This window comes from Hirundo rustica, chromosome 18, assembly GCF_015227805.2.
Source record: "Hirundo rustica isolate bHirRus1 chromosome 18, bHirRus1.pri.v3, whole genome shotgun sequence".
Lineage (NCBI taxonomy): Eukaryota > Metazoa > Chordata > Aves > Passeriformes > Hirundinidae > Hirundo > Hirundo rustica.
In genome coordinates, this window is record NC_053467.1 from 5463448 (window position 1) to 5489282 (window position 25835).

The 25835-nt window shown below is 42.8% G+C and overlaps 1 protein-coding gene across 16 annotated transcripts in view; it reads left to right on the forward strand.

Annotated features, from left to right (window-relative positions):
- Positions 1-25795, forward strand: part of CACNA1G (calcium voltage-gated channel subunit alpha1 G) — a 142555-nt gene extending 116760 nt beyond the window's left edge. For 8 of the 16 annotated variants that reach the window (XM_040081343.2, XM_040081346.2, XM_040081344.2 and 5 more), the window contains 12 exons: positions 3364-3515; positions 5902-6011; positions 7062-7195; positions 8329-8399; positions 8685-8763; positions 8842-8963; positions 9214-9558; positions 11828-11968; positions 14602-14736; positions 17742-17931; positions 20427-20596; positions 24559-25795. In XM_040081343.2, coding sequence (XP_039937277.1) covers positions 3364-3515; positions 5902-6011; positions 7062-7195; positions 8329-8399; positions 8685-8763; positions 8842-8963; positions 9214-9558; positions 11828-11968; positions 14602-14736; positions 17742-17931; positions 20427-20596; positions 24559-25413 — 2504 coding nt within the window. In that variant the 3' untranslated portion in view covers positions 25414-25795. The remainder of the gene's footprint in view (positions 1-3363; positions 3516-5901; positions 6012-7061; positions 7196-8328; positions 8400-8684; positions 8764-8841; positions 8964-9213; positions 9559-11827; positions 11969-14601; positions 14737-17741; positions 17932-20426; positions 20597-24558) is intronic. The other 8 variants (XM_040081353.2, XM_040081354.2, XM_058422907.1 and 5 more) reach the window with 8 other exon arrangements.
- Positions 25796-25835: the final 40 nt, after the last annotated feature.

Below are 25835 nucleotides of genomic sequence, written 5' to 3' on the forward strand. Positions count from 1 at the left end.
CCCCGCGAGACTCTGGGAGCTGGGAGTGGCACTGCCCAGCAAAAACAGGGATGTCCCAGTGCTGCTCTGGTGGGCACTGGTGGTGTTTCACAGGTAACATCCCACAGCCATCAGACAAATGCAGGTTTATTGCTCCAAACCCAGTCTGGGATCACTGAACCCCAAGGGCACCTGGCTTGGGAAAAGTTAGACAGGGATTAGGAATGGGAAATGTTTATCCTGCAACAGCAATAGTCATTTCCTTTCCAACCGAACAGGAGAGAGCTGTGATGAGTTCCCAGCCCTTGTCAAGGGGACCAATTATAATCCTACAGTTTGATGCCATGAGTTCAGTACTCAAGCTTGAGATACAACCTGAGTTGAGAGCCCATAGAAATGATGATCTAAAGCCAAGTGCACCCTGTTCCAGGCACTGCTCCCCTTGCCAGCACAGTCAGTCCCCTTGGTCCACCATCACCCAGGATATGAAGGGCAGGTGGGACTTGCTCACACCACCTCTCAGCCGGCTGCAACATCCCCTTCCTGCCTGGGTTAGGAGGAGATGTATCAGGATCCACTGTCTGAGCCAAGTTTATCCTGTGTAATGATCTCCATATTTGACCCACTTTTCCCTCTGTCTTGGCCCCCAGCCCTGGTGAAGCAGCTTGATTTACACCCTGTTTACCAGCCTGATGTCTTGTAATGGGCTTTTGCTGTATTTCCTCATCTTTTCTCATTCTGCCAATTCCTCTTTGTTGGTTTGCTCTTCTCCTCCTTTCTTTAATGCCATATGTGCCTGGAAGCCACATTAACCTATCCAGTAATAACCAAGACTAACCCAGAGCTCTTGTTGTTCTTGATACAGTGTATTGTAACAGTACAGTAATGTGGTGTTGTGTTAGTTGTGAAGTTCACCACCTGGAGTTTAACAGATGTCTGTATTTCCCAAGATGTTGGTATTGTTAAGTTCTTTATTGCAATAATTACAAATAGCACTGTGTCATAGGGGGCATGGGCTTTGTACACGGGGAATTATACTGGGTCTATCCCCAAATTTTCTGCAAAACTCTGCAGGGTCGAGTTAAAGAAATGGTATTTTCACAATGGTAAAAACTGGTTTATCTGTTCAGAAAGTTCCCTGCCCACCTAGACACAGTGGGGATTTATCCCTAGCCCTCAGGCAGCATGTTAGCCTGTGTGTGGGGTCATCCCATAGGAGCATCCGTATGGCATCAAGATGCATGGCTGGCATGGGGATATTGGGGAAGTGAGTGGTGACATGATTTGTAAGCACGGGTTGCCAAATCCCCTCTTAAAAAAGTTAACGGGGAAGGATGGAACATTTATCACTGGGAATTTTCAAAGGCTGCATGGGCATCTGTGAGAGCAGCATCTTGAGAGGTTTGTCTGTGGAAACCTGGGTGCTGGGAAAGGTGAAAAGGAGATTTAGGAGAGAGGGGTGCATAGAGGAAAAGCCTTTGCAGATATCTGAACAATTAGCACCCCTGCTTATAAGATCATGCACTGGCTAATCCAGGTGCAGGAGCCCTGCACAGGGAACATTTACAACCTCTCTCTAAATCCTCTCTCTGTTCTAACAGCATTGGTGATATTCTGTAGGATTTGGAATTACCTGTCAGTCAAATCTGAGAAAAAAAAAATTGAATTCCAGTATAATTATTCATAAGTAAATCCATTGTAGGAAAAGGTAGAAACGTTGACATTTTTCTTTTTGAATGTGAATTATACATAAATGTAGAATAAGTAAGTGATCCAATTACAATGGTGTTTCTTTCTGAGATGATAAGTTGGTTCATTAAAATAGGTCCTATTCCTAACCTAATTGTAGTCAAACATTTTAGTTAATTTGCTACTCATAATTTAGCATAATGTGATCGAGCTATCTTGGCTTTATGGTGATTTATGCAGATTCTGAGATATCTAACAAAGTCTTATGAGTGAGTCAGCAACTACTAGTCTGCTTTTTTTCATAAGTACTCAATAGATTCAGCATGAAAATTAATTTTATAGACTTTTTCATCAATACTGTGCTTTAGCACTCAGGTAAAGATCACCTAAAGCCTACTGCAGATCAGAAAGTGAATATTAATACTGCCTTTCATTTGATGACACTGAAACAGAATTTTAGGCCTTCCAAACCCCTACAGAATAAAACTGCTGAGTGGTTTTTTTCCCTTTGGTCCCTGGGCTGGAAGGGAAAGGTCTGTCTCTATGGAAAAAAACAAAACTGATTTTTCAGGATCCTGCTATGAAGGGAGCACATGAAGCCATTAAATATATGGATTTGATTGCAGTGTCATTGGCTATTGACAAAGTGAACTCTATTTCCAGGCAAAATATAATCTTCTGCCCCTAGGGCAACCCAAACCTGAGCTTCCTGGCATCATTCTTGCCCAACGTTTTTTCTTGGACTAATGTGTCAAACTGTACATTTGCTCTGGAGCACTAAATATCAACTGTGCAATTCTTACACCTCAATAATTTTCATAACCAGTTGATCATCTAATTATGAGGGTAATATTATACTCTGACATCTTCAAGATAGCCCTTTCCACTTCAATCTGCATTATAATGCCTTCTTGAAAATTGTACTGAATTATATACTCAGCCTTGGCATTTCCTCATTAGAGATTAGGTGAGTAAATGAGTTTAATCTCTAGGAACATTTGGGGTCAAAAGTCTATGTGCCATCCCTGAGGCAGCTGAACATGGGACTGAGTTGGACAGTGAAATCTGCATGTTGATAATCTTGTCTAAATGGAGGATCGTCATCTTCTGATCACTAAGGCTCATTGATCAGTTTTCCTTGGTATTTTTAGGGACTGTTTTTCTGACAGCCAAAGTGTTGAATTCTGTTGTCTCCACAGTTTATTGCAAAGAACATAATATGCTTGCACTCTTTCTCTTACAACGATCACCACAAACTCAATGGCCTGTGTTTTTAGGCAATTGTTAGCAAAATCTGTCCCCAGCATCTGATCGTTAATTGGGTTTTCAGATGCTCTGGGGACTTTTAAGATCAGCAGAAACAAAAATTGTTGTTTTAATCTAAATTTAACTTCAATTTTCTTACAGAACAAAATTATTTTTAGCAGCACACTAGTCCCAGCTCACCTCATCCCTGATGCCACAAGGCTGAGTATAGAGCATGTCCCACTGAAGATATTTAATGGATGTAAGATGACAGGAGCCCTGCTGTGTATTAAAAATGGTAACATGCCAGGAAAAAAGGAAATAAAAGAGACAGCATGTTGCTGTGATTGGTCTAGATTTATCTCTGGAGTTGGAGAGTGAGAGTGCGTTGACTTGAGAAAGACGCAGAGAAATCCCTTGATTTGCCTCTCGCTCTCCTCCCTGCTGCAGAAGCTCAGTGTAAGCCCTACTACTCGGATTACTCCCGTTTCCGCCTCCTGATTCACCAGATGTGCACCAGCCATTACTTGGATCTGTTCATCACCGGCGTCATCGGTCTCAACGTCATCACCATGGCCATGGAGCACTACCAGCAGCCAAAGGTACTGGGACAGTTGTTGGGGGACAGGCGAGGGGACATGCAGAGCTGTGCTGGGATGTGCTGTTGGGCAGGGTTAAGGCCAGGTTTGCTGTCAGACGTCCACCTTTGCCAGTGGAGTGTAGCCATCCTAAAACTGGCTCCCAGCTCAATCCAGAACTGTTGGTACATGAATCTGATTGCACCTTTCCCTTCTAGTTAAGTGCAAACCAACTGCTTTGAAAATGAGACTGGAAGCAGGTTCGCTTGCTTTATTACATTAGATCCTCTTTGATATCTTCCATTTTACTTAGGTTTCACACCCACCCTCTCCTCCCACCCCCCAACAAAAAAAAAAAAAAAAAAAAAAAAAAAAAAAAAACCAAACCAAACAAAAAACCCACAAACAAACAAAAACAAAAGCAAACAAACAAACAAAGGAGAAAATTAAGAATTTGGAAAATGGGGTGTTTTTGCAGTTTTTTTCTAAATCCCCACTGTCCCATAGGACCTCGTTTTCACAGGAATTGGATTCCATGCTGATTTTTAAAATGCATTTTAATATGTTAGTGTGCTTAAGTTCCTGAGTCTTTGTCATACTGCGAGAATAAAAACAGCCTGTCCTGAGATGTCAAGTCTTTTGTGCATAAGAATAAAATGGAAATAGCTGCCTTTGCCACATAACTTGTACTTACTTTTATTAGTGACTTTCAGAATGAATAAATATAACACACAATAGGAGGAAATATTCTTTAAAATTGGACAGGACTTGAATACTTAATATAAAAAACCCCACAAACAAATAAATCATGCAAACAACAGGGGTGGGGGGAAATATTCTCCGGTTTATCATAAGCCAAAAGTGAAAGGGAACAAGCCCAATTTATATTTTTCTGTCTAGGTCACCTTTAAATACCCTGGAAGGCTCATTGCATGGTTCAGTCATTTGATGATGAAAAAGGTTGTTGGTGAAGGAGCCTGGGCTGGGGGTCACTCTAGAGCATGTGTTCTGCTGCAGTTACTTTGCAGCTACCTTTTCTCTTCTATTATAAAAGTATTGGGCAGGTGTTTGTTTTTCATTTTCTTCAGAAAAATAACATTTTTTTCTCTAGGCCTCTGGTATGCAGCATCTGGGCAGTAAGTCCAAGCTTGTGTTGTGCTGGGATGACTGCATGGTCAGAGTCCTGCTGAATCGGGGCCTGGAAATCCCTCTGGTCTCGGTGAAGGATGGCTGGGATCCTGAAGATATTTGAAGGCTAAATGTACCAAAGAGATTTATATCCAAACTAGTTTCAGCACCAATAATTTATTGGTGCTGAAAGGGGTTGGTTTTGGGATATACCAGGATGTCCTGGGGATGAGACCCCCCAGATGGAGATGCTGCAGCTCCTAGAAAGGAGGGAATGCTGCGGTGTGCAGCAGAGAGGTGGTTTGAGTAAAGAGCTGCTGGGCAAAATCCACTTCTGCCAGCTAAGTGTGCTCATTTGCTGCAGAGCCAAAGTGCCTTGTAGTATGGCAGGGAGGCTTGCTCAGAGCCACAGCTTCCTTCAGCAGCTGGGCTTGTGCTTCTTGGTCAGATGCATTGATTTTTGTCCATGGATGTTTGAAGCTAAACTGTAGCACAAAGGCAGAGTGCATGATTTAAACTCCTTCTGCTATGATTTCTTCCACTCAGGGATCTGTGGACACAGCTCCCCTGTTCCCTAATACTGCCCTAGACATTGTTATTACCATATTTGCTAGCAGGGAGAAATTCAATGCACATTACTTAAGAAGCCATGAAGGATGATGCTACCACAGTGTTCCTTCATAAGCGAGGCTTTTGGGGATGAAATCACTTCTGATGTAGCTTAATTCCTGACTGTGCAAGAGTTGTCCCAGCCAGGATGCATTTGGATTAAAGACCAGACTGGCTTCTGCAGAGGGAAGGGGGGCAGAGGAAAATGCAAGGCACTTGCTTCTCCTGGCATGTCATCCCTCTGTTGCACTCCTTGCCAAAAGCTCAAGGTGAGGAGTAGTGGCAGACTGGCACCAAAGAGTCATTTGGCCAGTACTTGCACAAACGAACAAGTGGGATGAAATTCAGCTCGCTGACAAAAGCACAAGGTCTGCAGCAAATGCAGCAGCTCTTTCTGCGCACCCCAGCAATCCCAGCTGGGGTTGTGCTGCTGCTAGCGGGGTGAATTGTGCCTTGGGCCTGTGCCAGCCCCTCCTGGGATTTTATCACCAGGCAGCAAGTGCACTCCATGAATCCCTGGGACTTTTCCCTGGGACATTTTTCATCAGAGAGAGCCCGCTTTTGAAGACTTTTAACTGTAATGGGTAAGTGATGACATAAAAGTCAGGTTTGGAGGCAGCAAAGCTCCTCTGCAGAGCTAACATCTAACCCCAGTTCTGTGTCCACATCCCAGGTTCTTGACGAAGCCCTGAAGATTTGCAATTACATCTTCACTGTTATATTTGTCCTGGAATCTGTTTTCAAACTTATTGCCTTCGGGTTTCGCCGTTTCTTCCAAGACAGGTAACAAAAGATCTGTTGTGACCACAGGGCCAGCAGCGGGCTCTGTGGAGAGCTGCCCACATTCCATGTCCTGAATTCCCATGCTCTGGCTCATGCTATGAGTGTGATATGTATGAAGGCTTTTTGGTGTGACTGCTTGAAGGCTGGGTAGGTGGAGGCTTGGGATGTAAGCTGGGGGAAGGATTGTGAAGGACAAGGAGTGGGATTGCACCATTTTGGCCCTTGGGAGCAGATGAAGGAGGGACAGATCTCCACCAAGCAGCCAGTTCTCTTCTGAAATCAGTTGCATGTCCATACAATCAAGAGAACTTGCTGAAGTGAAAAAATTTATGTCAAGAGAAAGAATCTAGTCCTGAGTGAACATGAAAGAATGGACCTCTCTTTTATGTAGATGAGGAGCAGTGGATGACATTGTGTCTTTATCTAGATTTTCACTCTCCTACCTCACAAACACAATTTTTATGTCCTTGGTGGATCTTTCTCCCATTTTTGCCTTCTTCAATGTTAATATCAAGAACAGGGCACTAAGCAGGCCTTCAGCATGAGCCCTTCAGCATCCAGTGGATGGTTCCCTCCTTGTCGCCACATTTTGTGTGTTCTAGCTGGAATTACCACTTGCTCCAGCCTGGCACAAATCCTTGCATTTTTTCCTTCACCCAACACAACTTTTTTGCAAGGACTGGACACAGGGTCCTGTTCTGTCTGGGGCAGGTCTCACATTGAGGTCCATGAGTGTCATGTCTAGAAGTGGCTAGACAGACAACACAGTGTCTCTCCTTAGGTTTGAAGCCACTGGATAGAAAACTGCCCAGCTTTTGTTCCTCTTTCTGCTCAGTCAAGGATATCTTTGGAATTGGCTGGTTTTCTAATGAGATGCATTAGTTATAATGATTTCATAACATCACTGCTTTTGTATAATACCCTCAGAAAAATACTGGAGATTCATTTGAGTGCTCAAACCATGGAAATGACTGGAATTCATGTGAAACAAGCTGCCTCCCATTGCCAGCTCCTTAGTACATGTTAAACTTCACTTTGTGTTGTCTCCAGATGGAACCAATTAGATCTGGCAATTGTGCTGCTATCTATCATGGGCATCACTTTGGAAGAGATCGAGGTGAATGCTTCACTACCAATTAACCCCACGATTATCCGGATCATGAGGGTTCTCAGGATCGCTCGAGGTGAGAGGGATAAAACAGAATTGATTCACGTTTGAGGTACATGGTCAGCCCCAGGAGAGAGTTAAGCATTGGGAAACAGTCCTGGAGCATATCCCCATTATGATGTGCATAGTTCTGGCATCAACAGGCTGTAAACAAATAAAAGAACAATGGGGGAAAATACTTGCAAGGAGCCAAAAAGCTGAGCCAACTGACCATGTGTTTCTGCCTTAAGATGACTTGAAGGCTGAGAGCTTAGAAATTAAGTAGCTGTGGCAGTAACTCCCAGAGATGTACCTGGGAAAATTGCTCCAGTCAAATCAAAGTCATCTCTATCAGGGATTAGAGAACACTAGCTCAAGTACATGGCTTTAAAAGATGATCATCTAATATATTTAAATTCCCATGAGGCTCTACATCACACCATTTGGTGACAAAGCATGCCTCGTCACTCTGTATCCATCTGTCCTCTCAGACACATTCCCAAGTCAGGGAGCCAACTTCTTCACAGCCTGATTTTTCAAAACAGGGAGGTGTCAGGGCCAAATGATGCAGATGTAAAATGTGAGTGCTCAGGCCCTTAATGAAGTACTGCAAGGCCCTCCTGAAGGGTATTGTGCTCTGAGGAATAACTGTTTTGGTTACAACCCCCATCTAAGCAGAGAAGGAGCTGAAGGAGAAATTAAATGCTGCTGTGTCTCAAGAGGAGGAAAAAGTGGGTTTTCTGTGCATTGGATCCCTTTCAGAATTAAAAATACATGCAGCTTCCAAGTGGAAATGCAACCTTCTGGAAGAGATATGTAAATCATGTATGGAAGCGGGAAAGTAGCCCCAGGGCTGGGAAAGGAACTGCTCATGATAACCAGAGGAAGGAGATGAGTCCAACACAGATAAAGTGGGAAAGGAAGAGCCAGGCAGAGTGATAACGCTTTCTCCAAGTCTCAGAATAGGTGATGCTGTTATTCATGGGATTTTGATAGTATCCAGGCAACAAGGAGTGATATAAAAAGGCCAGGGATTGTAGCAGCTAATGGAGAACACTTGACAAGATTTCGCATTTCTCTTTCTATAATCTGTGGCTCCTGGGAGAGGGACTGAGTTTGTGCCTCTCTGTTAATGCTGCTGTTACCATACTGCAAATGTGTTTTCTATAGTGCTGAAGTTGCTGAAGATGGCTGTGGGGATGAGGGCCCTCCTGGACACCGTGATGCAAGCACTGCCGCAGGTAACCCACTGCCATATCAAACCAGAGCTCCTCTGGCCCACAGCTCATTACCTATTGCAGAGGAATGCTAATCATTTTTTCTTTACTGTCATTAGAGAATCACATTTCCCTCCCAAAGCACTGAGATACAGTCCTCACATTGAGGTCATTTTTGCCCTGAAGCAATTTAAGTTTTGGATTAAAGAATGCAGCAAGAAACAGGTCTGGAACAGAAGAAAAAAAAAAAATCAATGAATGTTCTTTTTTTGTGTTTTTTTTCCCCCCCATTTCTTTTTCTCTTTTCAGGTTGGGAATCTGGGCCTTCTCTTCATGTTGTTGTTTTTCATATTTGCAGCTCTTGGAGTGGAGCTGTTTGGAGACCTTGGTGAGTTTTCTCATGCCAGTGGGAGGGGGGGGAATGGTGTGGGAGTGGGGGGTCTCATGGCTGTGCTTGGTCTCTCAGAGTGTGATGACACACACCCCTGCGAGGGGCTGGGACGGCACGCCACATTCAGGAACTTTGGGATGGCCTTCCTGACCCTGTTCCGAGTATCCACAGGAGACAACTGGAATGGGATAATGAAGGTAAGCGTTAAGGTTTTTGTCAGCAAGTGTAATTGGTACACGCCTAGATGTGAAATTTGCCTAATCTTCTCAGTTTTCATCATGAAAGGAGAACCCATTGCAGACTGAGGTTCATGCTGCAATCTCTTCACATCCCTTCATCTCTTAGTGCTGTTTTAGTTGATAGTATTAGGTGATTGGTTGGACTTGACGATCTCCAAGGTCTTTTCCAGCCTGGTTGATTCTGTGATCATTCCCCTGCTGTTTCCAGGACACGCTGCGTGACTGTGACCAGGAGTCCACCTGTTACAACACCGTCATTTCCCCCATCTACTTCGTCTCCTTTGTGCTGACAGCCCAGTTTGTCCTAGTGAATGTGGTGATTGCGGTGCTCATGAAGCACTTGGAGGAGAGCAACAAAGAGGCAAAGGAGGAGGCAGAGCTTGAAGCAGAACTGGAGATGGAGATGAAGACCATCAGCCCTGGCCAGCACAGCCCCTCGGCCATCTTTGCGTGGACAGGCACCACCAGTGGAGAGAGACCTGAGAGCCCCTGCGGATTTACAAATCCCATGCAAATCAAGGTGGATTCTCAGCTCTCACTAGCTTATCATATGGTGAGAATCTCTGTTGGAGGGTGAGGAGGGCTTGACCTGCATTTTTGTTGGGGGAAGACTTGCACGAGTTGATAATGAAAGAGGCATATACCAAATGTCCTGGGCTTGTATTCCCTGCTGTTTGCTGCTGACTCTTGCGTGGTTTGGGAGCCAATGCTGCAGGGAAGAGACCCCAGGCAGGCCTCCAGACCACCTTGATGCATTTGTTCGAAGGGAGAGAGTTTTGCAATTTACTGTGGAGGTCAGTTCAAGCCACAGTGTTCAGAGCTAGCTCCAAATTTAGTTTAATTCAGAGTTTTGACTGGTCCTTTGTGATAGCAAAATCATGAGTGTAATGTGTTTGCTTTTCTAATACAGACCATGAACCACAACATAAAAGAGGAATAAAACTTGGCTAAACTTTGCTTCAGTATTAAATTTGTTTTATGTAACCTCAATTTAAAATCCATCCCCACAATCAGACTTGTAAGAAAAGATTCTTTTAACAATAGAATAACCCAGAGGAGGCTCAAACCTGAGCTCACCAGAGCTGGTGGCAGAACTCCCACCAGCAGGAGCATGGCTATAATGTGGGAGCTGCTACAAGCTGCACGGCATCTCCCTAAAGTACAGTCTTTGGATGAAGATTCAGTTTGAGGAATGAGAGGTGAGATCAAGCCCCAGACAAGTTCTCTGGGAAGTCGCTGAACTGAAATTACTGAGGAAATACAGTCAGCCTTTTTTTAGTTTCAGCTGATTACAAACCGGGTTAAACTCTACACAGGCCTCATTAACTTTTATTACATCATGATTTCAAAACAGCATATCTTGGCCTCAGCCTGGGGTGGACTAATACATATTCTAATGCATGAAAAACTCATTTATGGTCTTTATTCCAAGGGTGAAAGAGAGTAAATCCCTGCTTAAGCTTTGTTTTAGTTCCTAAGCTACTGGAAATTTCTGGTGCCATTAGAATCTCTGATGTCTGAGATGGAGTCCAAAGCTGCTCTTTGGCCCAGGAAAAAGGAGTTCAGGGCACTATGGGGAAATCCATATTTACTACGTCCTCTCGGAAGAAACAACAAATCCCAACTGGTGTTGTATGTGTTGAGCAGAGTATTGGCAAACTGTCCCCAGTCCTGTTGGACTCAGTACCAGGACTGAAACTGGCAAAAAAGAGAAATTGCAAAACTACAACACAAATCAGTCAGAATGATACCCTCACTCTGCAGTCTGTTAAACCTGCCCTCTCTGAAGTTGGCCTGGGAAAGAGTTTATTCCAGTTATAACCTTCAGAGTTAACCTTCTTTTCCTCAAACAGAAGTGTCAAAAACCTCCAGGAGATTTTATTCAGACTATTTCTTTTCCCAGCCAAAATCTTCAGGACAAATCTTGATGTTTGAGCTTGATAGCAGTGGAATACAATTCCCAGGACACAACCCTGGCAAGGACAGCATGCTCTTTTGCTTGCCTCTTTCTTGGGATTTTTGCACTGTGTGCTGTTTTGACTGTAGTGCTGGTCCTCATCCCGTTGTATGCATTGGGCATTTCCTACATGGAAGGTACACCCTGAAATCGGCTCCCTTGCTGCCTGCAAAAGCCAGACCCTGCTCTGTACAACCCCAGTGCTGTGGCCATCTGGTTTGACATTGGCCAGAACACTGGGGGCACCTCAGCCCACTGGCACAGTGACCTGAGATGTGTCCATCCTGCTCAGCTGCAGCTTTCATGGACAGGATGCTCAGCTTCTCTCCAGTCAGGTTATTTTAATTTTTGTGCCCTCTGGATATGGATTTAGGTGTCAAGTGTTAGGTCCTGCAGCTCAAAAGCATGGACCATGTGTGTAGAAGCCTTGCAGCGAGTAGTGTCCTGTTGAAGTTGACAGCACCAGTGGGAAGATGCTGCTCAGTCCCCAGGAATGATCAGCCATGTTTGCTGAGAGGGAGATTGTCCCCAAGGAGGGCCCCAGGTGGGAGCAGCCATGGTCCCAGGGCAGCTGCCGTCGCCCCATCTCTCATAATGTCTGGGAAAGCTGTCTCTCCTCACCATGATATTACTGCACTGTTCTCTCTCCTTTTCTCCTGTCCCACTGTTTCCATTACTGCTGTTCTCCTTGAATGTTTCCACCTTTGTTCCCCCCTTATGGTTTATTTCTTTTTTTCCTTCATTTTGTTCATTGGGTTTGATACGCTGTCCTTTTTTTTCTCTCTGTCTCCGTCCCTCTCCTTTTTCCTCCTCTCTTTTTGGCTTGCTCTCTCTCTCTCTGCATGCTATACACCACCCTTCCTAGGAAAGGCACTTGTTTGATACCATATCACTGCTGATCCAGGAGTCTCTGGAAGGAGAGCTGAAGCTGATGGACAACCTGTCAGGCTCTGTGTGCCATCATTATGCCCTCCCAGCTCCCGAATATTACAACTCTGAGAACCAGGTTAATATTCCTAATTTCCTGCAAAGTCTCCAACCAAATTCAGTTTGACTGAGACCTTTAATAGCAAGTTAAAGTTCCTTATATAATGCAGTCACAGGGTTTTGGAAGCATAAGTCACTTCGGCTCTTTCTGTGGGAGTAGATGATGTTATATATCAATGCAAGAGGAAGACAATGTGCTTGGACTTTCTCTTGTCAATACAGCAAGAAGTTTTTCATTGGGATTTACAGTTCATCGTTGTTAGAGGGGAAATGCACAAAATTCCATCTCCATCCTTCAGTGAGGTTCTTACATTTGGCTTCCTGCTCCTAAGCAGGGCTCCACAGCTATGTCAGGTCATGTCTGCAGAGCCTGCAGCACAGCATGAGGTTTTCCCAGAGCAGAGCCTGAGCTTCTGAGGATAATCAGATGATCCCTGTGTTGTGTGCCTACTTGTACTGTGTGAAAATCCAGTTTTGAAGGGTTTTCCCAAAGGAGTTTCTTGCAAATGGGTCACTATAAACTAGATCCTCAGCTCTGATCTAGTGAATTTAGGAGGGGAGGCAACCCTTAATGATGCACAGAATTAACTGACTACTCCAGTGCTTTCTTGAGCAGACAGTGCTTGTTTAAAAATAGTTAATTTACTTCCTAGAATAAAATACCTACCTTTTAAAGTGCGTTATTCTTCAGAGCAAATATTTTCCCTAAAACATAGCAGTGACCATAATAATAACTCTAGCACACCTATTATTTGCTGCAGTTGGAATTGAGCAAATTCCATATTTCTTGATCTATTTTTCCCACCCTTTCTGGCTCAAAATAACAGAAGTTTTCTTGTTAAATCAGTGTGGTTGTTTATGAGCTCACTGACACTCTAAATTACCCAACTTTTGATGGTTCCTTAGAGGAAAGGAACAAGCTTAGGTAAAATGAAATTCTACTGCAGGTCTTTATATAGCAGGATAACGTCTTTTTCTGATTGCTCCATATTGCATTCCAGAGTTTATTAAGCTATAGGAAGTGGTTGTCTCTAATAATTGCCAGAAGAATAGAGACAGTAGCTTTGGCAGGGAAGGCAGAGGGTCAGTAGGAAACTCAGTGAGAGCTGGTTGAAATTTTTTTGTCACAATTTTTAACCAGAAAGTGCTGCTGCAGCAAAAAAATGGTTTTGTTTTGACATTTCTGTAATGAAAAAATATAGTATTCCAGTTTGCAATGGCTTTTTTTTTTTAATTTAAGCTTTTTTTTCCCCCCTGTCTATAATTAAAACTGTTATAAATCAGTTGGATGTTTCCAACAAAATGTTTTGACAGCTTCAAACTCAATTTTGTGTTTGGGAAGGCTGAAGTGGGGTGATGTTTTGTTTACATTCTGGCTTTTCTGTTCACACCATTTGTCATGTTCTCAGGCAACCCAGGAATTCAGAGCACTGCTGGGACTTGCTGAAAGCAACCTGATTAACAGCAGCTCCCAGCAGGGCAGCTCCAGAAGGCAGGAGCTGCTGGTGTCCACCACGCTCCTGCACAGCTTTTTCCTGGCTCTGGTTGCTGGGTCCCTCTTAGGAATTCCTGTCCTCAGGCTGGCCTTTTTGATGGGATGCCTTTTTGGGGAGCCTCATATGAAATCAAGGGTTCCAAATCACCTCTCTCATCCATTGCCAGCAGATGAGTGTGCTAGAGGAGATATCAAAGCTGAGGTTAGATGAGAGGAGCCCGACCCTCTTACTTATCTCAGCTGAATTTTGAGCCTCTCCAGGCTCACTCATTGCTGGGTTTATTCCATCCCACGGCTGCCATTTCTAAGAGTGAGAAAACCCAGTCCTTTGACAACTTCAATGCAAGAGATCCAGGCCTCTCTGTTTTCTCTTGGAAGATTTATTGCTGCAGAAAGACTTTTCAAGCACACAGGATAGCAAAAAAAAAAAAAAATGCACAGCGAGAAATGAAAAGGAAGAAACTGGGACCTGCCCAGAGAGCAGGTGTGAGGTGTTTGCTAACCAAAATCAAGCTTTAAGTTTCTCCCTGCACCCTTTTAACTGTGATGAAGTGAATTATGGTCCCATCTACCTCTTGGGGGGGGGGGTGGGGAGGGGAGGGGAGCATGGGCATGGACCCTGCAGCCTCCCTGGGGCACAGGGAAAGGCACACTCTGTATCCCTCCAATAAATATGGTTTTGTTGTTGGGGAATCTTTGCACACTCAACACGTTTAGCTTAGAAACCAGCATGGTTATTGGGGGAGAACAACTTCAGAAAACTCAGATCTTGATACCTCTTGTATCTGATCACAGCCAAGAGTATGAATCTCTGTTATGAAAGCAATGTTACTTTTGCTTCCTCATGTAGACAGGAGAACAGCAAAATACAATGCAAACATTAGTGTATGGTTTTAAACCCCCTCCCAGATCCTTGGTAAGCACTAAATTATGAATGGCCCACTCCTTTTTTAATTTCTTTGTTATATTTCATTTCTTCAATATTCTGTCTCTGGTAACAGTGTGTATGATGTAGCCTCTCCCACTGCAGGGATATTGCTTTACTGTCTAGAAGCATTTAGATTATGATACTTTTTTTTTTTTTTTTTTTTTTTTAAATTTTCTTTTCCAAAAGATTTTTGTCCTGGTTTCTTATGTTTAATCATCTCTCCCTTTAGATCCCTCTAGCTGAGATGGAGGCTCTGTCTCTGACGTCAGATATTCTCTCTGAAAAGTCCTGGTCCTTAGCTCTGATGGATGACTCTTTTCCTGATGACATTAAAACACACTTACTTAATGCTCTGGAAAGCAATGTACATAGACTGGTTGCTGTGTAGTCTGATGTTTACAGGGTTCGAAATACTGCTCCCATCTCTCTGCACCTGCCTAATGGCATTTCCAGTTCCAGCCCCTTCACAAATAGCACCAACCTCTTCCCTGAACAGGATGCTGTCCTTAATGCCATTAGGTCCTGGATTTTGTCACTCTTGTCCACAATCTTGGCTCCTTGCAAGGATTGAGTGGTTATTTCAATTTTTCTTTTGCTGTCTTATGTATAAACAATGTGTTTTCTACAAGTAAAATAAGTAGTTTAAAAAAAAAAAAAAAAGCTTTGGAAAGTGTCAAGGTTGAAATTTCCTCCCCATCTGAAACAAATCAGTGATGCTATGTAAAGAAACACCCGTGAGCTAATGACCCATGTCCTCTGCTGGAGGGTCAGCCCCCAACACTTTGGTTTGGAGTGGATTTTTGTCATTATTAACACAGGCACCACAAGGTTTTTTACATGATTGGCGCCAGACTGTTTCTTTTACAAATATCAAATGAGGATTTCTCCAAGATGATACTTATTTTGCAAATTATTTCTAGCAGTCACCATGCTGAGGAAAAAAAAAATTGACTATTCAGTGTCTTTTTGACTGACATAACCAGTATTTTGAACCCTGCCTTAACCATCTCCTCTATGAAACATTAGACATTTTTAGCTCTGTAGCGGTCAAGTGTGTTTTTTTTTTTTTTTTTTTTTTCTGCTGCACAACAGACACAATTCCTTTCCCAACATTTTTAGATCATTCTTGTATTCTTTGTTGTTGTTCATGTACCTGCCTTTGGATGTCTGTGTTCTTCATAAATGTTCCTCCATATTAGTTGACTATCATCCTAATTAGCACTTATTTGAGAAACATCTCTTAAACCGTGACAATATTTCCCATCATGCTTCATGGCATACTGTGCAAAAGATTTTGTAAACTCCATTTAACTTCTTGTACAAGGCTTTTTGTTTCAAAATTAGTATGGAGAGTTGGACAGAGGAGAAACCCTCCTAGTTTTGAATCAGATTAGAAAACCTTGTTTTACAGCATTGCAAAGTCTCATGGGTACAGCCAGGAAAGATGGTTTTTCTCCCCTCTCCAAAAAAAAGCAAAACTGTTGAACAAAGGATTTTGTGAATTTTTATCAATTCCAAAAAAGTGTTTGGTCACAACAGTTGCCCAAACTCCTGAAAAACTGCAATCTTTCATTGCAATCTCTTCTAAATGCAATCTTTTTACACTTCATTTAGATGTGGCTTTAGTTGAAAAATATGTGGATTGGGATTTTTTTTAATTATCTTTTGGTTCAGGGCAAACTTGGATTTGATTTTCAATCAAGCCAAAACAACATGCTTTTCAAAAGTACCACTGAACCAAAAAGTCATGTGCTCCCACTGCTGTTTGGGCTGGCCTGGGAAGATAATTTTGCATCCATTTTCAATGGTTTTCATGAGTTTCACTCATGAGATTTCCCCCAAGATGATCCAGAAATGGAAATGACCCATATTGGATCCTGTCAATGAACCTAAAGGTTCACTGAAGGTTGAATTTGGATGGGGTCTCGAATTCAAGTTCTCATGTTCACATTCAGATGGGTCTGAGTTTGAGATCTCAGGTTTCAGGCCACCTTTTCTGCTTTAAGCTTAGTGGCATGACAGTGAAACAGCATGAACTGGGTAGAAGGTGAAGACAGGGAGTTTCCCAAATCCAAACTCTCAGCTTTACAAGCACAGGTTTTGCTCTCCTTCCCCAGGTTGTATCAGGAGATGTCTCCCTTATCTAGTCTGTATTCAAGCTCTATCCAAATCAGCAGTTTCCCAAGGACTGAAACAAATGCTGCCTGGCAGTGCAGACCTGTTTTGTTCATTAAATTTGGAATAAATATTTTCTTTTTTCTTTCTCTTCCCTGTCTTTTCTTCTTTTTCCCCCCCTTTTTTTTTCCTTTTTTGAAAATTCCTTTTAATCTCATCATGTTTCTTGTACAAATAAATGCCACAGTGAAATTTTGTTTTTATGATTGAAGGATAAAATTGGGATCAAGGATATTTGTGTTGATTCCAGAAAACCTGTAATGCACTGAGTGAAGGGAAAATTCTATAGAAAATAAGATCTAAAGTTTTCCAGAAATGATCAGCCAAATACTGTGCTAGACTATAGTGGCATAAACCTATTCCTGTGTGTTTCACTTGGGACGTTTTAACAATTAAATAATTGTTTCTTTAGAAATACACTGGGAAGATGACTTTGCTTCCATTTTTGCTAGTACTCTCCAAGACAATAACACCCAAGCACATTTCTGGGATGGAGATATTTTCTTATTAAATCAGACCTGAATCCACTCAATATTGCCTCTGGGGCTGCCCATTCCATCAGTCTCTTTTGGCTGTAAAAATTCCACAGTCACCATATATACAATAATCCTTGCTTGCATTAGATCCCTTCTAATTAAAGAATGGCTTTCACCCTGAAGCAGTAGGTTTAGATATCCTTTTCAATAAAATAGGTTTAGTTATTCATTATATGAGAAGAAAATCCAATAAAATTGTGCTGTGAGCCAGAACAGAAAATATTTTTGATAAACTACTTTTTTGCATTTGGGTTGGGATTTCTTTGTTTGTTTTTCTTTCTTTTATTGTTAGAAAAGGAAACTACTCACCTTTGTAAAAGCCTGCCTTGCTGATGAAGGCACCTAGGGAGCAAAAGGTCAAAGTTCTGCCAAGCATGTGACCTTTGCTGGCCTTGAGGCATGATGCCTTCTTTGCATATTCCTGAAATAGTCATGGTTTATTCCTACAGTGTGGCTTCTTCTGTTTCTGTGGTCCATCCTGTGAGAGTTTATTGACAACCCCAACGGAGGGGGATGGCTCCCTGGTAGATCCATTCGTGCACCCTGTGCATGCCCATTGTGCTATTCTGGTTGCAATGGCTGTTGCTCACGTTTCTGGGCACTTCTCCTCCTTCCCACCCTTCTACACCTGCCTTCCTCACATTTTTCTTCCCCTCAGGCTGATCTCCGCTCCAAGGACGACACACTGACCCTGTCCCCCAGCAAGGACCTGCTGAGCGTGAGGAAGCCCTCGGTGGGACGCACCCACTCCTTGCCAAATGACAGCTACATGTTCCAGCCACCCTACTCCAGCCCCTGCCCCGCTTCCCTGGGTGACAGGAAGCCGGCACATCACAAGTCCCAATCAGGTACACGTCTCTCAGCTGGGACAAGAGTGGGATTTTCCAATAGAGAAGGAGCTGTGGTTTTATAAGCTCTTCAGCAGGAGGGAGAAAATTACCACAGTTTTTCAGTTGTGTGCCTAGACCTGTGTAACGGCTGTGAAAAGACCCTCCATAACTTGCAAAGACCCTCCACAATTTACAAAGCCCTGTTTAAGAAAACTCCTTTCCTCAGAACTTTTTAGCAATGTGACAGTGGCCTGGCTCAACACTGATTGTCCCTCTACCTGGTTCCTAACGGTTACAGTCCCTCCAGCCTGGGCTCCATCTGTCCCACCAGGCCCCAGAGGAGAAATCCCAGTACAGAAATATTTCCTCCTGTCTGTTTTTTGCAGCAATACCTGTTTGGAAGCTCTGTCTGGGAACATCTATGAAAGATGGAAAGATGGTGTCTCCAAATGCCTGTAAAACATAAATGTGCTGAATTGAGAGACATGTCGGTGTGAGATGAATGGGAAAATGATAGAGTGTGTAATTGTTCTTCCCAGTGTGCATAGTTGGGATATATATCTTAGAGCTAAATTCAGAGATACTCTTAGGTACAGGGAGGGCTCTCCCTGCCTGCACCTCTGTCCCTGTCCTTGCAGCTGCCTCCCAGAGCTTATCCCTGTGCCCCTAGTTCCTCTGCCTGCCAGGGGTACCTGGGGCTGGGAAGTGCATGGAACCACCTTTAATTTGTCTGTATGTGCCATCATTTTAGATATTTGTCACTGATAAGACAGGGAAGTTTTTACATGCATTGCCATTGGAAAGTCTCTAAGCAGAACATAATTTCAGCAGTGTTCAGAATGGTAGGAGATTTGAACAGATTAGGAATAAGATGTTGAAATTTGCATAGTAATAAGAATTTGGATGAATAGCAACTGTTGAACAGAGGCAAAAAAAAAAAACAAAACATGGGCACAAGGGAGGAAGATGAATCTGGTGTTGTGAGAAATCTCTGCCACAATACACAATTTTCAAGATCAAGAGTGGTGTTCTGAGGAACCTGTTTGCACATATTGCTAATGGTGCCACTGAAATCCCATTGAAAGCAGTAGCAAATCGCCCATTACCTTCAGTTGATCCAGAATTTATGGGTCTCTGTAACAGTCAAGAAATTCCTGACCACACAAAAGAATCATGTCTGCTGCAGAGGAATTTCCAGTGCTTCATTGTTGACCCTTAATTGGGATGTATTTGCACTGTCTTGAACAAAAATAATGTTGGCAAGGGACTGGGTAATTTCTGAGTCCCTTCTTTTTCAAGATTTCACTTCCCAGTTTCAGTTTGGAGAGCCTGACTAGCCCTATCTGACAGTCCTGGCTTTCTGGGGACAGGCATTGCACCTTGTAAATCCACAGGAACAACTGTTCCACTGAGACATGGCAGAAGTACTTTGGAGAGGTAAAGCTGATTTCTTATAACCCCAATAAGCAATTAAATCTTTTGTGTTTTTCTCCTGCTGGCAAAATTCTAATCATCTTAAGAAGGCCAGAGTGCTGGGAGGTGGGTAAGGTCCCCAAATTCTGACATATCACTGTCCTCTTCCACCTACAATGTCAGTGCTTTTCAGGGTGGGGAAAGTCTCACACACACACACACACACACACACACACATTTACAGTTTGTAATATTATAGAGTGCAAGTGAAGACAGCAAGAGGTGCCAGACGCCTCTAATAAATCACCACAACCAAGCCATAATATTTCAAGCTGAGAAGGTTTTGTTGTCAGAAACACTGGCACTTGCAGGAGGCATTTGTTTGAATACTCCTTCATAATGGGGCTGTTGCTCTGGGAAAGATTCCAGGACAAATGAGATTCTCTGGGATGCAGTCCAGATTAAATGAATTGTTTTGAAAAACGTTGAGCCTGTGTGTGAGGGGAGCACACAGAGTTTCAAAACTTCTTGAAGAAATAGCCAGCAACCACAAAGGGTCAGGAAGAGGCTGGAGAGTATGTTTCCTCCTTCTGGGAAGCTTTGTAAAACCAACCTTGAGAGCTGCCAGGTGCTGTTCCCTTTCACTTCATTTCCAGTGTGTGCATGCTGGTTTGGAGATCCCAGCAGTTGGTCTCCATGCAGGCTCAGGCATGGAGACACTTTTTAGAGCCTTTCAAAGTCAAATGTTAGTGCTCAGAAGTAAGGCTGCCTGCAAAATTATTGGCCCAAAAGCAGGGATGGAGGAATTGCCAGTTCAGATGAACTTGTAGTTCCTTGTCTTTTGTTCTCAACAGGAGCTCGTCCCAGTTGTATCAGGGGAAAATGCCAAGAAAAATGAAATAATAGACAATGCTGGAGTAATTTATTAGTAGATGTGAGTATTTTCCCAGTTCTGGAGAGCCAGTTGCTGAATTCAGTGGTTTTGCTCTGCCTGTCTGATCCAAGGTGCAGCAGAGCAGTTTTTCCTGTGAGGTCACTGAGGTTGGGACACAACCCTTGGATAAACATATCCCATTTCTGCCTCTTCTCCCTCTTGCAAGGTTCAAAGGCGTCAGTGCAGTCACAGCCGGCAGACACCAGCTCCCTCCTACAAATCCCAAAGAACCATTTCCACCATGTAAGAGCTCACAACCATTTGGTGCAGGAGAGCAAGCCCCAGGTCTCCCAGCAGGTGCACTCTCCTTCTGCTGAAAGGCTGCTCCGCAGACAGGTAAGCAGAGTTATGATCATAAACCTGCTGAGCTTTTACATTGATGCATTTCCTGGTTAACCATGCTTTAAATTCAAGGAGGAATTCACAGAGAAACCTCCAGAGAACTGTAATTCTCCTACAGAAATAACAAAAAGGTTGGTGGTTTTTGATCTGAAAGCCATCCAGGAGTCTCCAAAGAATGTGTGTGATGAGTATCATGTCCTTTGGCAACATGCCTAAATGTTCTCCACATTGTTAGCACTTTATTTTTTTTTTAATCCTCTTCATAAATGCAGCCAAATGCTCCCCAGAGGCTCGTTGGGGTTGAGGAACTAATTCTTAACTGCTGTGATTTTTTCAGTGCTTGAAAGGACACAAGGATTGCAGGCTGCATCCCAGGCCACTCCTCCTCTGACTCCTCTGGTTTTTTGTTTCATGCAAATTGGTTATCTCATATGCAAAACCATCATGGGAAGCATGCTGGTTTTACAGTGAGAATTGAAAATTAAAATAGTTTTCCATCAGCTGTGAGCTTTTAAAAAACTTTGAGTATATGCAAAGCAGAACATGTTTTATTTTGCAACCAGTTTTATCTCTGTTTTTTGCCTGGCATTGACTTAAATCCTGATTCAATCAAAGATCTCAGGGATCTAATCAAAGATTCCAGTCTGGCTGATTGGAAGCATAAGTTTAAACTTATCTTTTTTTAGTAAAATACTTTAACTTGTGCCTCACTCTCACATTTTTAAGCATATTTCAATGATTGTGCAGCTGGACCAGGACCAGAAGCACATCTGATTCAAAAACTCGGCTTTATTCAGTATTTCCATGCCTGATTTTACATACACAAATGGGATCAGTTCTATTTTTTCAAAAGCAATTTCTTTCTCATATGAAAATATTCCCATTTCTTTCATCTTTTAATCAACATTTACAAATTAGACAGTTGATTCATTAAGCTCTAAAAAAGGGATGTGAAGTACCAAGGTTAACAATTACATTAGTCTGTAATACTAAATTGACATAAGAAATTCTTTGCATGTATTTATTTGCATGGGGTTAGCCAGCTATCCCAATCACCACTAATGGAGAAACTAATTGATGTCATGATTCCAGTTCATAACCACTCTCTCTTGCTTTCTAATGAATAACAGACCCACCCTTTTGAAGTAATCTACCCTTTTGAAGCTGGAATAAATTACCATGTTAACCATCTTCTCTAGTCTAATTTTGTTCACATCTTTATGATCACTTCTTTTTCTAGACCTTTTCATATATTTAAGTCAATTTATTGCCCTCCCTTCCGTCCTCTCCCTGCTCATGCACTGACATGCACATGCTCTTGGAGTGACAGTTCAGAGAGCAAAGAGCTTTGTGGCAGTGAGCAGATACAGTCCATGGGCAAACCCATGAGAGGTTGCCTTGGGCAGGCTCCTGAGCAGCAAGGAGCTCCCAGTCTGGCTAATGGGAGCAATGAGGTTGTTCTGGTGATATTGCTGTTACTGTTAATTGCAATCAAGACAGCCAAACACTAGGAAACTTGGTCCTTTAAGAGGCAAAATTCCCTTTACAGACCCAGCACTTCTGCTTGCTCAGGTGCTCTCTGCTTGACTCCTTTTTATTGCTACTACTAATTTCTCACTAGTGCACCAAATAGCCCAAACTGGCAAAGCAGTTTGGTTTTCAGTACCCATTTCTCTTTATCATTACACATATTGCATGCAATTCTGATTTGTTTTTTTTTTTTCTTTTTCTTTCTTTTGCTTTCTTTTTTCTTTTTCTTCTTTTTTTCTTTTTTTTCTTTTCCTTTTTCTTTTCTTGTTTCCTTTTTCCCCCTTTTCCTTTTCTTTTTTTCCTTTTCCTTTTTTTCCTTTTCCTTTTTTTCCTTTTCCTTTTTTTCCTTTTCCTTTTTTTCCTTTTCCTTTTTTTCCTTTTCCTTTTTTTCCTTTTCCTTTTTTTCCTTTTCCTTTTTTTTTTCCTTTTCCCTTTCCTCTTCCTTTTCCTGTTCCTTTTCCTTTTTTTCTTCTTTTCTTCTTTTCTTTCCCTTCCTGCTCATGCCCTCTCCTCTCCTGAATCCATAATAGATAAACCTTGTCCATCACATACCTGGTCCTTGTACTTTCCCTGAGAATTAAATCCTGTGTGTTTAACCTCCCTTTCCCTCCAGAGTGCTGGAGAGCGAGCACAGCCCCCACAGTAACGTCCAGTTTAGACTCCGGAATGTTTGACAATTAGCGATACACTCGCAGAGGAAGATGAGTGAATCGGATGCTTTGGGAGAACATTCCTGCTGAGGATTGCACTCCTCAGCAGTGCATGGCACAAAGGCTTTTCTTCAGAGGAATTCTACCTGAAATTAAACCTATATTGATTTTGTAGTTCCAGGACTGTGTATCCAAGGTGTAGCCCACACCAGGTTGTGGCTGCTGCAGGTGTACACCCCTCTGGGATGGCAGAGGGTCCTTTTATTTTCAAACAAACCAGTAAAACATTTGTACTGTTACTACTAACAACAACCACAGATGCCTGTATCATAGGCAAAGAAAGAGCTGGTGGTGACTAATACTGTCGTGGTGTGCAACACAGGTTGGTGTGCAAGCAAAAGTAATGACAACAATTACTTTTTGCTTCTGTATTCGACTTCTGTGTGGTCTGTGTCTCTTTTCAGGATATGAACATGATTTCTTCTCCCAAATACTCATTAAAACTACTGGTGCTGAGGAGACAGAATAACTTCACTCCTGACTAATTAGTTGCCAGTGTGATGGCTGTGAAATTTTAACAAGAAAATATTCACCAGCACTGGATGAAATTGTTTGCCATATTAAATATTCCCTGAGCTGTCCCCATTGACAAAGGGAGTGCAAAGTGCAGCTGCTGCAATAGACTCTGGTGTTTCTGTGCATACATGGATACACTGCAGCAGACAAGAGCTTTGCTGAATAGAGGTCATTTGGCTCAAATGATCCTTGTGGGACAATAGTTATATAAAGTGTATGATCATTTTGGGGTGATTTGTCACAAAAGTTTCCTTAGCATGAGGAATTTCATAATTCCATCTCCTTGCACTTTTCTAAAGGACTGGGACCAGCTGTATGCATTTCCTCCAAATTTCCCTGTGAAAATTATTATCTTTAAGATAATTTAAGAGTCTTCTCAAATGGATACTCTGCCTTCAAGGGCCAGTTAACGTGGCTTTTCCTTTTGACAAGGAATGCAGTGCAGTGAATAGGCAAAGCCTTCAAAACATGCCCAAGGTTCCCTCTGCCAGTGGGCATTGATGCTGCGTAAGGCTCCAGACAGCCTTATGTAGGCAAAATGTACCTTAGGAAGCCTGAACTTAAGCATCGGAATGAATTGAAATGATTACAGATTATTATTAGTCCAGCTTTGGACTCCAATGTTTCCAGCTCCTGCCACAAGATTGTGCAGAGTCGTGGCTCCAGCCTGGGGACCAAAGCCAGGGACAGGCTGTTGCCTTGATGCTGGCACACAGCAGGGTTGCTCTGGTGTTGCTGGCTCTGGGGATCCTGTCCCAGGCCCTCAGCATCACCTGATCTAGAGAAGGGAATACGCAGGTTCACTTGCACATCTTTCTCTCCTGCCCACACCTGGGTTGCTGAAATTATTGAAGGCTTTGCTGTAGACCTTCATCCTGTGCATAACAAGAACATGAGTAAGTTTGGGTGGGGGTGTTCTGGCTTTGCAGCCCTCCATCCTAGGAGGAGAAAGCTAAAGGTCAACCATTTAGGAAGAGTGAAGGGCTGTCACACAGGGACAAACCTACAGATCCCTGACAATGGGAATCGGTAGAATCCACAACACAGGTTGTTATAGGAGTCAGTGGGTCTGTGCTGAGGGATCTCAGCAGAGCTGAGTGCCCTGTAAATGCTGAGCCTTGCCTGTACTAATATTTGTCTGGTCTGTCTCTCTTACCTGGCAACTCCTTTCCTCCCCAACCCCTCTGCACTCCGCTACAGATGGCTATAAGGAACGACTCTCTGGATAGCAAGGAGAATCTCCACACTGAGGTGAGTGAACTCTCTGACCCAAATGTTCCCACTGTGCCCAAGGAGGAGTCACCAGTGGCTCTGATGCCCTCAGAAGCAAATGAGTTGGCTGCCTGGAGTCGGGCGAGCGTCCATACGCAGCAGCATTCCCACAATCAGTATAATATTTCAAAGCAGGCACCAGCATCCTGTGCTTGTGCAGACTCGTATCAGGAGATCCCTGAAGATTCAGTGGACCAAGAAGTATCTGAAATAAACAGCTCCACAGAGCCTTTCACTTCAGAAACTTGTACAGCCTCGAGTGCCTGTTCAGAGGGTCAGCCTCTCACACCTAAGAGGAACGTGGGCAATACCGGCAACGTGATACTGAAGGACCTGAAGAAATACCACAGTGTAGACACCCAGGGTCTGCTAAAAAAGCCACCCTCTTGGTTGGATGATCAAAGGAGACACTCAATAGAGATTTGTTCCATAGAAAACAGCCCTCAGCACCATTCCACATCCAGCTCCTCTGGCTTTATAAGTCAGGTGGTCAGTGAAATGGAATGCTTGCAAGGTACGCGGCAGAAGAAGAAACTGAGCCCTCCTTGTATATCTATAGATCCACCTGATGGGCAGAGTTTGGTACCTAGGGGACCCCACAGCATCTCACCTGCCAGTGGAGACATTTGCTTGAGGAGGCGTGCTCCATCCTGTGAGTCCAAGGATTCAATGGATATAGGGGATTCACTGCTTCCAGACAGTATGTCAACATCTCCTACCCCAAAGAAAGACTTATTGACACTTCCTAGCTTTTCCTTTGATCAAACGGAAATGGACCCCTGAGTTACTTTTCTGTTGGTGCCAAATGTCTTCTTCCTTTCATGTAATAGAAAAAAAAAAAATTTAAAAAACCTCTGTACTCCAAAATGGCACTGGGTAAAAATTTCCAAAGAAAGATTAAAGAACCAGCTGGTTAAAAGAGTGGTTAACCTATATCACGCTTACTTAAGCATATGTGCTGCTTAGGTAAAAGCAATACAATGTGCAGAATCTATATGTATATTATATTTTATTAAATTAATTGAATCTAGTATTGCGGGATGTAGTACATTTTGTGACTAAAGACTCATTTAATTTTCTTCTATTTTATGCATCTCAGAATATTTCTGAGATAAAGTTGGTTTTTACAAATATTTTAACCTAAAAATATATATTTAATCCCTTATATTTTTGTTTTGTTCTGTTTTGTTTGGGTTTCATTTTGT